The sequence below is a fragment of the Triticum aestivum genome, chromosome 7B, assembly GCF_018294505.1.
Source record: "Triticum aestivum cultivar Chinese Spring chromosome 7B, IWGSC CS RefSeq v2.1, whole genome shotgun sequence".
Lineage (NCBI taxonomy): Eukaryota > Viridiplantae > Streptophyta > Magnoliopsida > Poales > Poaceae > Triticum > Triticum aestivum.
Window position 1 is genome coordinate 413,991,622 of NC_057813.1, and position 13,155 is coordinate 414,004,776.

A 13,155-nucleotide genomic window follows, 5' to 3' on the forward strand; every position below is an offset into this window, starting at 1 on the left:
ACTTTCTCTTCATAAGGCCCTTTTTAAGGGAAAAGGCATCATTTCTTGCAAATAACAAATTAAAAATACTATGGAGTACAATACTACTATGGATAAAGTATAAGAAATAATCCTCGGTTGGCACTTACAGTTAGTGGTAGCCTGACAGCAAGAACAATGAGAAGGCTAGCATCTCATGGTCGTCGGCTGCTATTTGTATTCTCTAGATGTCAGATCTAATAACTCACTCAGTACATGACTCGGTGATTTCCCTCGCAGCCTCCTCCACTGGGCCAAACTACAACACCTCTGCCATGGACCTCTAGCCGTACGCCAAGAAGAGGTCATCATCTTGGCCGAAACCCTTGAGAACGCTCCGCCGGACTCCACGAGGTCGTCGAGAATCCACATCCTTGAGAATGCGACGGACGCGTCCGCGCACTCTGCTCAACGGTAAACTGTGCCAGTACCTACACGAAGAGAAATGGGAAGGAATGAATCAGCCGTGATGGTTTGAGAATCAATTTGGTGATGGCAAGCAGCGAGATCTTAATCAGCCGGCTAATGGAAAAAGTGGTGTGTGCGGATGGATAAGGATGCTGGAGGGGAACGACTGAGCTGAAAGTTTTTTTATTTGTATATATAAAGGAGGGGAGTTGTAAGAAGATGATGATAACTTGTACGGGTTGTTTATACGTGGTGTTGTCAAAACTGCTGGGCCTGAATAGGCTTCATACGTGGGGCATGTAAAGTTGGGCTTGGAATTTATCTATCTACAGTATACTTTTCCCAAAAAAAACTATAGTATACCGTAATCGTTATGAACTCGGTTCCTACTCCGTATCGAATAGGCTGATCTGAGCACACGTTGGTGTGCTACCCTTATATAGCTGAACATACACTTCAATTAACCAAGGGATCCTATCATCTAGACCTTTGGATCATCGATCCATCTAAAACTAAACAAGATTAGTTAGAATCGACCTAGATTGAATCGCTGGAAGAACTTGCACGCGAATCAGACTTGCCAGACTTCAGATCAGACGGTACGTGCAAAACTACTACTATCAGCAATTCAAAGTAACCTCATGAATTTTTTATTCATTATTACATTGTTTTACACTTAGGCATATAATACTGACTCAAATAAGCTATTCTCACACGTCATGCCTTGGCTCTTCACATAAGCTCTATTTTCTTTTAGAAAACAGTACCAGCTTCTGTGATGAACTAAAAGTGACATACAGACTGATAAAATCATGGCAGCAATAGAAAGATATGCTCTAATAATTTTGTACATCATACGAAATACTTTCCAGGATCAGTACAGGATTTGCTTTGCAGCAAAGATACAATTGTGACAATAATTTATTAGCAGAAACGTGTGAAGCTTTACAAATTTTAAAAACCAAGGCAAGAAGACACTATCAGGTATATCATTCACCTTTTTATATCTTCATGTAATGACTAATTTTTTGTACTTCTCTAAAATATACATTTGAAAGATTGCCCTTTGTAAATATTACAAAACCAAATAATTTTACGTGTAGTGCTAAAAATGACTTTGAGAGTACTTCGCCGTAGTAATTCCCATGGAGCAATTGTCGTGCACTGAGAAACAACCACACTGTCACACCAATAATGCCATACGCTGCAGCTCGAACCACGCAACACAACAATCCTGAAAAGCATGATTGATAAGAATTATAGGTTGTTTCTACATGCAGCCAACATCTCTTATTTAGTGCATACATTGTTTTGTTTACGACATTGTGCATAAAGTACCTTTCAAATATTTGATACTATATTGCTAAAAGAATATCAAATGCAGAAATGAAGGGACAGTATACGTCAAAATCAGCAGGCCCACTTGCAAAAGAAGCTAAAGAAGCTATTATCAGGAGGAAACAACAACTACAAGAAAAAAGGAGTAAGAGATGCAGGAATACACAGGAAACAACCAATAAAATAGAAGAAGGTGCTTCACGGAAGAGAAAGGAACAAATCAATGAAATAAGAGATGTCAAGCGTTCAAGGAGAAATGGGAGGGACAATGACCTTCAAAGCAACATCATAGAAACAAGCAGCAGCACTACGTCCAGAAGTTATGATAGCACGATATGGAACTTTGGAAAGCCAACATATAGATGCGAACATTGCAATGCAATACTATGGTGTGAGGAAAGATTAAATTCTCATAAAGGAACCAAAAAACCTTCTTTCGGAATTTGCTGTAAACAAGGTAAGATTGACCTACCAAAGATAGCATATCCTCCACCTTATCTCGCAGGACTATTAACAGGTGAAGGAAGTGATGCAACAAACTTCAAAGAAAACATCAGGTCATACAACTCAATGTTCTCATTCACATCAATGGGAGGAGCTGTTGACAAAGAAATAAACAAAGGCAAAGGACCATATGTTTTTAGACTGCATGGCCAGAACTACCACCATATCGGAAGTCTACTACCTGAAGAAGGTAACAAACCTCGATTCGCCCAGCTATACATCTATCAGACAGAAAATGAGGTTCAAAACAGGATAGATGCTTCAAGATGCAATGATAAAAAATCAACGGTGAACACTGCCATTGTCGAAAAACTACAAAATATGCTTGATGAGAACAACATCCTCGCGAAATCTTTCAGAATGGCAAGAGATAGATTCAAAGAAGAAGACTACCACGATTACACACTTCGGATACTTGGGAAAAGGAACGGAACACACAACCTTCCATCTGCATCGGAAGTTGCAGCATTGGTTGTAAGAGATCCAACTGGAGAGAGTGAAGGACGAGACATCGTTGTCGAGTACAAAAATATGGAACCTCACAGAATATCAGAAATCCATCCAAAGTTCATGTCGATGCAATACCCGATGTTGTTTCCATACGGAGAAGACGGCTTCAAGCTTGAAATACCTTACAAGCGAAGAAAAGAAGGTGACAAAAGCAGGAAATATGTAACTATGCTGGACTACTACGCATACTACCTACAGCAAAGACCTGACCAAGGAATGTCACTGCTAACGTCTAGACATCTATCGCTGCAATTTTGGGTAGATGTTTACACATGCATTGAGCAAAACAGACTAAACTGGATCAGGAATAATCAAGGGAAGTTACGAACTGAACTTTATAGTGGACTGCAAGACGCGATTGAGCGAGGGGACACCAGAACAGAGCAGGTTGGAAAGATGATAATTGTACCTTCATCTTTTACAGGAGGCAGAAGATACAAGGCACAGAACTTGCAAGACGCTTTTGCAATATGCCGTTGGGCTGGATATCCAGACCTGTTTATAACATTCACATGCAATGCAAAGTGGCCCGAGATCCAATACATGCTAGATGAAGCAGGAGGAGGCCTAATCCAGCCGACCGGCCAGATATTGTTGATCGAGTATTCATGATAAAACTGAAGGAGTTGATGAGAGACATCGTTGTGAAGAAACACTTTGGAGAAACGATAGCAAGTAAGATCAGTCGACTACTCATCGCAACTAATAGCATCTAAATTTTTAATAGTTTTAGCACACTATAGCCTTTGTCTATTTAATAAAATGCTTCTGAAATGTAACAAAACCAAACTATGTATTCAATCAATGCAGTTATCTACGCGATAGAGTTCCAGAAGAGGGGACTCCCGCATGCGCACATACTGGTATTCCTCAAAGAGAATTACAAGTGCAAAGGACCATCAGAAATTGACCAAATAATCAGTGTGGAGATCCCAGACAAAGATGTCGATCCGGACGGATATGCAGCTGTTGAGAATTTCATGATGCACGGGCCTTGCGGAGAGGCAAATACAAAATCGCCATGCATGATGGAGAACAGATGTAGTAAACACTTCCCAAAAGGATACAATGTCGATAGCACAATCGATGAGGATGGCTTTCCAGTATATAGAAGGCGAGACAATGGAAGGAAGATTAAAAAGGGAGGAGCAATGCTCGACAACAGATTTGTCGTGCCATACAACAGAAACCTTTTGGTCAAATTCCAAGCTCACATAAATGTCGAGTGGTGCAACAGGTCCAGGTCAATCAAGTACCTATTTAAGTACATCCATAAAGACGACGACCAAGTAACAGCCTTACTAAAGGAAAGGGATGCGGCAAACGATTATGATGAAATCAGGAAATACCTAGAGATGAGATACATATCAACAACCGAAGCATGCTGGCGGATATTCCAGTTTGATCTTCACCATCGTGATCCACCCGTCGAGAGACTGCCATTCCACATTGAAAATGAGCAACAAGTCATTTTTCCGGACTCGACTGACATCGAGAAGATAGTAAGAAGACCAGGATCCACAAGTACAAAGTTCACTGAGTGGATGGAGGCAAACAAAATACATGAGGTGGGAAAAGAATTAACCTATGCAGAATTCCCATCAAAATTTGTATGGAAAAGTGAAAGCAAAACTTGGGAGGAGCGGAAAAGGGGCTTTGCGATTGGAAGAATCTACTATGCACACCCTGCAAGTGGCGACCGGTATTATATGAGAATGCTTCTAAACACCAAGAAAGGATGCACATCATTTGAGGATATTAGAACAGTTAATGGAGTTGTTCACCCAACATACAAATCAGCATGCCAAGCGCTTGGATTTCTTGATGACGATGCTGAGTGGATTGAATGCATCAATGAAGCATCAAGCTGGGGATCAGGGACACAGTTACGACAACTATTCACCACAATTTTATGCCATTGTGAGGTGACCAGCCCAAAGATGTTGTGGGATTCAACATGGGAGGCACTGTCTGAAGATATCCAGTACAAAAGAAGAATTATCCTAAACTTTCCTACGCTGCAGCTTACTGATTCACAGAAAAAAGCATATGCTTTGATTGAGATAGAGAAACTAATGAGGCAAGCAGGAAAGACACTAAAGGACTATTCAGACATAGAACTACCAAATGCTATAGAACTTGAACAACTTGGAAACAGGATGATAAACGAAGAACTCAGCTATGACATGGAGGCACTAAAGAGTGAGCACCAAATAATAATAAACAATCTTAACCACGACCAGAAAATGGCTTTTGATGCAATAATGGAATCAGCTGAGAGAGGACTTGGAAAACAGATATTTGTAGAAGGCTATGGTGGCACAGGGAAAACCTATCTATGGAAAGCAATTACAACGAAGCTACAATCAGAGGGAAAGATAGTGCTTGCGGTAGCATCATCTGGCATTGCAGCTTTGCTGCTCCAAGGTGGAAGAACAGCGCACTCAAGATTCCACATTCCAATAAATATCACAGAAGAATCAACATGTGAAATAAAACAAGGCTCACATTTGGCTGAACTGGTAAAGAAGACCTCACTGATACTGTGGGACGAGGCTCCTATGGCAAACAAAAACTGCTTTGAGGCACTAGACAAAAGCCTTAGGGATATTCTAAGGTTCACAAACCAAAATAGTGACGAAAGGCCATTTGGTGGTATGACAGTTGTGCTAGGAGGCGACTTCAGACAAATACTTCCAGTGATAACAAAGGGAAAGAGAGAGCACATAGTAAATGCCTCAATCAAAAGGTCATACCTATGGAAGGACTTTCAAATATTTAGACTAACTGAAAACATGCGGCTGAAGTGCCTGTCAGAAGATCCAATACAAAGGCAAAATGTGGCTGAATTTGCAGAATGGATATTACAAATTGGCGATGGAAAAAAAACAAACGATGATGGAGATGATTGGGTAAGAATACCTAAAGACATAATTCTACATAAAGGAGAAGACCCCAAAGAAGAGATAGTCAAAAGCACGTACCCAAACTTGCAACAAAACTATCGTGACCGTGAATTTCTCGAAGAAAGAGCAATACTATGCCCAAGGAATGAAACAGTTGAGAAGATAAATGACTACATAATGAGCCAAATACAAGGTGAAGAGGTGACATACCTAAGCTTGGACACTATATGCAAGGCAACAATGAAGTACAACACAATGGAGAATATGTGTCCAACGGAGTTCCTTAACAAGATGACCTTCCCAGGAATTCCAAACCACGAGCTTAAACTGAAGGTAGGTTTGCCGGTGATGCTCCTACGAAACATCAATCAAGCGGCAGGTTTATGCAATGGCACAAGAATGACTATCACACAGCTGGAAACAGGTACATTGAAGCACAAATAATCACAGGAACACACGTTGGTGACAAGGTATACATACCTAAAATCATTATGTCACCAAGCGACTCGAAGTGGCCCTTCGTGCTGAAAAGAAGGCAATATCCTCTATCAGTTTGTTTTGCAATGACGATAAATAAAAGTCAAGGTCAATCCCTAAACAAGGTGGGCCTATATTTGCCTAAGCAAGTCTTCTGCCATGGACAACTATATGTGGCATTATCAAGAGTCACAAACAGAGAAGGATTAAAGGTGCTGATCGACGACAATGAGTGCCCAAGCGAAGATAGCGCAAAGAATATAGTATACAAAGAGATCTTCTAATTCTTTGTTATTCAAACAAATGCATACGAGGGCCAAATAATAATGATTATAAACAATACAATGTATGGTTCAAAAGCGTGACATCCATATGTTTGATATATGGTCGGAAACACTGTATACAAAAAGATGTTATAGATTGGATTTCTTATTAATTCGTAAGCAACAAATAAGAACATGACAATGCATAGTACTATTGCCATACACTTATTTCATGCATAGAGAGTGTGTACATGTAGCCTACTTTCCACATGGCCAAAAGTTTTAAAATCTTATTACAAATTAAGAATAATAACCACTCTGATAAACATGATTCTCAGAAATCTCATTAGACGACAAGATTTTATAAGATTTTATTAGATTGCATTTGTGTGTGTTCAGCATATAGCACTGCCTCTACGTGGTAATTAAGACGCAACGTAAATCACTGAACTTGAAAACTTAACCTGCAGCTACACGAATACATGTCTCACATTAAGCTCATGTTTTGCTACATAGCTCAGTGAAAGTGCATGTAAACCTCCTTTTTTTACTGTCAAACAATAATTAGATGCAAGGGTCTCTTGCCAAGTTTAGTTAGACTCTATTCAAGCAGATCCATATGTTTGCTTTACTGTGTTCTCTACTGCAGAATTCAGAGAACAAGTATAATTGCACTTCTCCGCACAGAAAGTTATGGTATGATTTCTGATTTCACACAAAAAGTTGTTTCGCAATGGAAAGATAAAATCTTATCTGTTTTCTACATCATTCAACTTTACAAAAACTTATATGGTTGCAATATAACTTATATTTGGTAGAAGTACGGACAGCAGGAGGGCGACACCTGATACGCACCACATGTCCAGGTCTCGGCAAAAAATGGCCACCAGCATGATATCCTCCAAGCTTTGGCCATGGATGGGCAAGCGAATTAATCTGATACGCCATATTCACTACAGATTGGGTACATCATCTCCCAATGGACGAGCAAGAAACTCAAATTTGGGCCAACGGCCTCCATTTCTTTTTTCCCTTAAGGACGAAGGAAAGAAGGAACTGTGTTTTCCCCCTGTACTAAAAACTAAGAAGGAGAGGCGTACTTCCATTCAGAAAAAAATTGGTTAATGAAATTATGATGAACATTATTCAAAGCAAGAGGCGAGTGGGAGAGCACAAAGGGATTCATACCTGTGAGCACATCCGCAGCCTAAGACGATAGGAACCACACACAGAAGATGGCCCCTGAACCCAACGCCACATCTAAATGTCCCAGCGCCAATGGACTGCATAGCCAAAAGTGAGATGTCGCATCGCTGGTGAACCACGCCTGATCCGGAGCGCATGTCCTGTCTCGGCAAAAAATGGCCACAAAGATCACCTCCTCAAAGATTTGGCCATGGATGGGCAAACAAATCAATCTGCTAGAGCAAATACACTTACGATTTGGTAGAGCATCTCCCCATGGACGGGCAGGGCACTCGGATTTGGGGCACCAACATCTATTTCTTTTTCCCCTTGCGATTTGGTACGGCATCGCCCCATGGACGCGTAGGGCACTGAGATTTTGGGCAAAATCACCCATGGACGGGCCGCTTCAGTTACTTTCAACTACCCTTCAAAGGCAAAGAAGAAAGGAAATGTGTTTTTACGCTAGCACAACTAAAAGGAGCGGCGTACATCCAGTCAAAAGAAAAGAAAAAAATGCGTGCACATTTCTTCTAAAAAAACATGGTTGGATGGGAATCACGTTACACAATTTCCTTTTAAAATGATGAAACACGTTTTACATAGTTTTGACTAAATTGAGACCGGTAAAAAATAAAAGATGCAACTTTATATTTCATTTTTTATACAATTGGGTCCATTTGCTTCATAAATTCATAAACAATAAATCAATCATAACCATATAGTTCAACAAGAAATAAAAAATAAATGCACTAAAGATTAACATATAAGTTAACAGATACATAATTTTAAAAAACACATATATGAAGCAAAAAAAACATGAGAAGGTAAAAAATAATTTAAACATTGCGTGAATGTCACCAGAAAATTTTAAAATGTTTGACAAAAACTAAATGCGGATCATTTATCACAAATATAAAATGGATCAAATCTACATTACATTGCCAACACCATTCACAATATTCTATTTCTTCATCAATCTAATTATTAATAGTTACCATGTGTATCATCAACTTAAAATAATGTGTGTCAATAACTACAGGACTCTCATCACATATGACCTTATGCCAATTAAATAAAACCGAATCGGACAAATTAGTTATTTTTCGTGATAAAGCTCAAATCGCCCTGATTAAGTGTACATGTCGTATCCCAGGGAAGCAACATGGATGTCATAATAAACATATCTTTTTCAGAGATGATAGAATTTATTTAAAATGCACGAGACGGTATAGTTTCCTAAAAAAATCACAAGACTGCCATATGTCATCCTGTTATGTAAAATAATTTATAAATAAACTAAATAAAAATGGGGAAACAACATATATTAATAAATAAAAACATGACAAATTATTAAAAACAAGTGTTAAATAAACAAAAAAAATTAATCTAGCCGCGCAAATGCGCGGGTACACCCGCTAGTTTTGGTCATACCGAGATCACTAAGTCGATCTAGGTTTTCAATCTCTGTATAACCAATTTGAACTTTTCGGTCACACCGAGTTGCTGTAACTGTTAGCAGATATGCATCTCGGTGCCACCGAGTTGTTCCACTCGGTCACACCGACAGGGTCGGGCTATATATACCTACGGGCAAAACTTTGGAAATTTTCTCCAAACTCTTTTCGCCCGCGCTCAGCCCGCTCTGCCTCCAGGGTCTCCGGATCGTCCTCCTCGTCGCCAGCTGCCTCTTGCCGCTGGTCTCCGCCGCCGTCAACGGAAATCATCCCCGCCGTTGCCGCCGTAGCGAGTTCATCGCCGAACTAGGGTATGGACTCGATCACTGTGCTATCCCTATCTGATTCCTAGCATATTGTGTTCGCCATGAATCTTGCCACGATTGAAACTATCTTATCTAGTCAAAACACTCCATAGATTAGAGATGAATTGAAAATTTAGGGTTAGATTTCCGCCGAAACCATCTCGGACCAACCGAGTTGTAGAACTCGGTACCACCGATTCGGCTAAGGCCATTGCACATGTAATTCTCGGTCTGACCGAGAATTGCAAATCGATGTGACCGAGTTCAGGACTTTGTGAAACCCTAGCAGTCTCGGTGCCACCGAACTGTGACTCGGTCTGACCGAGTTCACTAGTTTAGGTTCCAAAAGCTGCTTCGGTATCACCGAGTTTACAAATCGGTAGATCCGAAATGCTTTCTGTGGAAAACTAAAACTAAGTTTTTGACTCATTCTTTTGCAAAAAACTCTGTATTTTGTGATGCTCATCCACCCTATCTCATCTATATCTATTCACAGGGTCTGCTGTCAGTGTTTGCAATATGTCTGATCAGAGTGACAGACAGAACAAGTCAGAGGAGTAGGTTCAAGTGAGTGAGGGCACTAGTCCCTCAAGCAGCTATGATGATGGCAGCAGGAGCACCCCAAGCAACTTACCCAAAGCTGCCACCAGGGCCAGAAAGAAGAAAACCTCATAATCTGAGGATGAAGACTATGTGGCTATTGAGGATGAGGCCACTTCCAAGAAGAAGGTGCTCGAGAAAGAATATGGCTCAGCTGTAGCCACTAAGACAGGAATGCAGAAGAAGGCACCTGCAAGAAGGATTCCCACTTCCAAACCTAGGAAGGTTGCCACCGGGGAAACCATGAAGTTTACCATTGAGTCAAAAGATGAAGTTGTTGGCCAAGACAAGAAGAAAAAGAGAGTCAGAACCACTACTGCCGAGGTTCTTGGCAATCCCTCTATGAGGAGAGACTCTGAAGAGGAAGAAAAAGAAGAGGTTGCTGCACCAGCACCCAAAGCTCAGAAGCTTATGGGTGATGCTATCAGATCAGGGGCTGCTTCATCAAAGCCCAAAGAAGCACCCAAGGCTGCCTCCAAGCCCAAGACTTCACCTAAGAGGAATACCAGGAACATATTTGTTGCTGAGAAGAACAAGGCCCAGTGCCTAAAACTGTTGCTGAAGAGGAAGATGATGAAGAGCATGTCTTGAGAAAATTGAAGCCAAAAATTCCAGATCATAATGATGTCCATCCTGTAGCTGAAAACATGAAGCTGAGAAAGGATGCAGGACTCAGACAATGGAGGTTGACTGATCCTTATGCAGTTAGGAGAAGAACTGATGTAGACTACAGGTTCCATACAAAGGAACAACAGGATTTCTATGAGACAGTGCTGCTGTACAAGAAGCCAATAGTGTGTGACATGAGGTGGGTGGACTAGAAGTACATCAAGGAGAATGAAGAACACTATCTTGGTGTGTATGACAGCTTCAGTGCTTGTGGAGTGGCAGACTTTGTTGGACAGAAGCTCACAAAGTGGAATGATGAGCTAATAATGCAATTCTACTCCACAGCACACTTCTATCCAGATGGCAGGATAGTATGGATGTCTGAAGATACTAAGTACCAATCATCAATTGAAGAATGGGCTAATCTGGTCAATGCACCTAAGGAGAAAGAGGATGACTTGGATGTCTATGCCAAGAAGAAGATGGATCACAACACTATGGCACATATGTACAAGGAGATCCCAGATGCTGCTGTTGAAACACACAAGTTTGGATCAGTACATTACCTTCTATCAGGACTGCCAACCATCAATTGGATCCTTAGGCACACACTCTTGCCCAAGTCAGGTGATCACAATATGATCAGAGGCCATGCAATAAATCTGCTACACTTATTTGATGTGCCACAAAAGTTCAAGGTCATGAGTCTTATAGTTGAAACTATCAAGAGGACAGTTGTTGATCAAAAGAGAAGTTGTGGGTATGCCCCCACAGATCCAGGAGCTGATTAACTCCAAGATGGGCACTGGCACATACTTGTTGGACAAGGATCACATGCCTATCTATCCAGACTTTGAGGATAACCAAGTGGTTATGGATGAAGACGAACCATCACAAGCACAAGCAAAAAAGGAGAAGGCAAGGACAGAGAAGGCTACCAAGATGCCAACAATGGAAGAGGCATCTCAGTACTTTTTGAAGAGCAAACAGGATCATCTTGGCTACTTGATTGCATCCACTCTAAGGATTGAGAAGGGACTGGCCGCCCTGACTCAAAACCGGGAGAGCCTGGAGGGGATCATGGAGCAGAAGTTCTTTGACTTGGATGTGAAGGTAACTGAGATCCAGTATATTGTTGAGCAACTTCAGGATGATGTGTAGGAGAGGAAGGGCAAGACAACCACTGAGGCATTTGCAAGAGTGCCTAGAGCTCATAGATCAGCTGCAGTGCCAGTGACAGACACCAGAGCCACTTCATCTGCACCAGCTACAGCCCCAGTGGAATCAACTCCAGCACCTACTCCACCAGCTCCATCCACATCTACTGAAGTCTTCGTCCAAGGAGCCATCTCTACACCACCACCTGAAGATCAAGCCTGAGAGACGATTTAGTGCTATGCATTTTCTATGAACTTTTTGGTAACTTGTTGCCAAAGGGGGAGAAAAATGTATAGATCATAGGCTTCGAGAGAGAGCATTGCTTTTTATTCTCTCTTGCTTTGGTGGTTGAATTTTATTTGCTTGTTTGAGATACCTTATGTCTGTGTGATACTTGGATGATCATGTGTTTGATCATATGCTACATTAATGCTTGTTGGATGACATTATCCTTTTATCACTATATGATCATTCACTTTTGCTTGGTGATGAGTGCATGTATTCAATTCATTTTGAGTGCTCCACCAAGATGTATGTGACATGGAAGAGTAACCCATGAGCCTAACTCTTTGTGCATTTGCAGTCCAAAGCAAATATTAAACTATGCACAAATTTAGGGGGAGCTCTTGCTTATCACATACTTCTCAAAGCGACAATGTTTTTCACTCTTATTATCATTTGTCGAAGCTTTGATCTATATGTTGTCATCAATTACCAAAAGGGGGGAGATTGAAAGTGCAACTATCCCTAGGTGGTTTTGGTAATTCCTAACAACATATAGCTCATTGAGCTAACATTATTCCAAGATAAATATTTCAGGAAAAGCTCAATGAATGGCATGGCATGGATGAGAAAAGTGGACCCCTCAAAATACTAAGGATAAAAGTATTGGCTCAAGCTCAAAGCTCAAGACTCTACATTTTATACTTTAGTGATCCAAGATCACATTGAGTCTATAGGAAAAGCCAATACTATCAAGGAGGGATGAGGTGTTGCTTAATGAGGTTCTTGCTTCATAGTGCTTAGTGATATGCTCCAAAACCCTCAACTACTTTCCCACATCCACATATGACCTAAACCAAAAGTCAAACTCGGCCGCACCGATTCTTTCTATCTGGCGCCACCGAGTTCAGATGTCATAGCCACTGCCACAAACCCTAGGCAAATCGGTCTCACCGATAGGGATCTCGGTCTCACCGAGATGGGATTGTAATCTCTCTGTTTCCCTTCGTAACGTTTCGGTGCCACCGAGATGAGCGATCGGTCCCACCGAGATTGCAATGTAAACTCCTTGTTTCCTTTTCGTAACATTTCGGTCCCACCGAGATGAGCGAACCGGTCCCACCGAGTTTACCTGACCAACTCTTTGGTTATCTTTTTACCAAAATCGGTCTCACCGAGTTTGTATAATCGGTCT

General features: G+C 41.1%; 1 protein-coding gene and 1 long non-coding RNA gene across 26 annotated transcripts; one reads left to right on the top strand and one right to left on the bottom strand.

Annotated features, from left to right (window-relative positions):
* Positions 1-810: 810 nt before the first annotated feature.
* On the top strand, positions 811-1,943 carry LOC123156647 (uncharacterized). The gene is made up of 3 exons (XR_006478308.1): positions 811-1,025; positions 1,299-1,410; positions 1,811-1,943. It is a non-coding gene; the product is annotated as an uncharacterized lncRNA (long non-coding RNA).
* Positions 1,379-8,083, bottom strand: LOC123156645 (uncharacterized). 25 transcript variants are annotated; one of them, XR_006478306.1, is made up of 8 exons: positions 7,865-8,083; positions 7,613-7,770; positions 7,280-7,505; positions 6,165-6,208; positions 5,895-6,038; positions 4,364-4,464; positions 4,128-4,214; positions 1,379-1,660 (listed from the first exon to the last, which is right to left on the bottom strand). XR_006478306.1 is itself a non-coding variant. In XM_044574783.1 (5 exons), the coding sequence occupies exons 1-5, from the start codon at positions 7,964-7,966 to the stop codon at positions 1,428-1,430; spliced, it is 624 nt and encodes a 207-aa protein (XP_044430718.1). In that variant the 5' UTR covers positions 7,967-8,083; the 3' UTR covers positions 1,379-1,427. The 25 variants fall into 25 exon arrangements, 4 of the variants coding, with proteins under 4 accessions (XP_044430718.1, XP_044430719.1, XP_044430721.1 ...); XR_006478303.1 differs by lacking the exon at positions 4,364-4,464; XR_006478299.1 differs by lacking the exon at positions 4,364-4,464 and having other exon boundaries at positions 1,379-2,899.
* Positions 8,084-13,155: the final 5,072 nt, after the last annotated feature.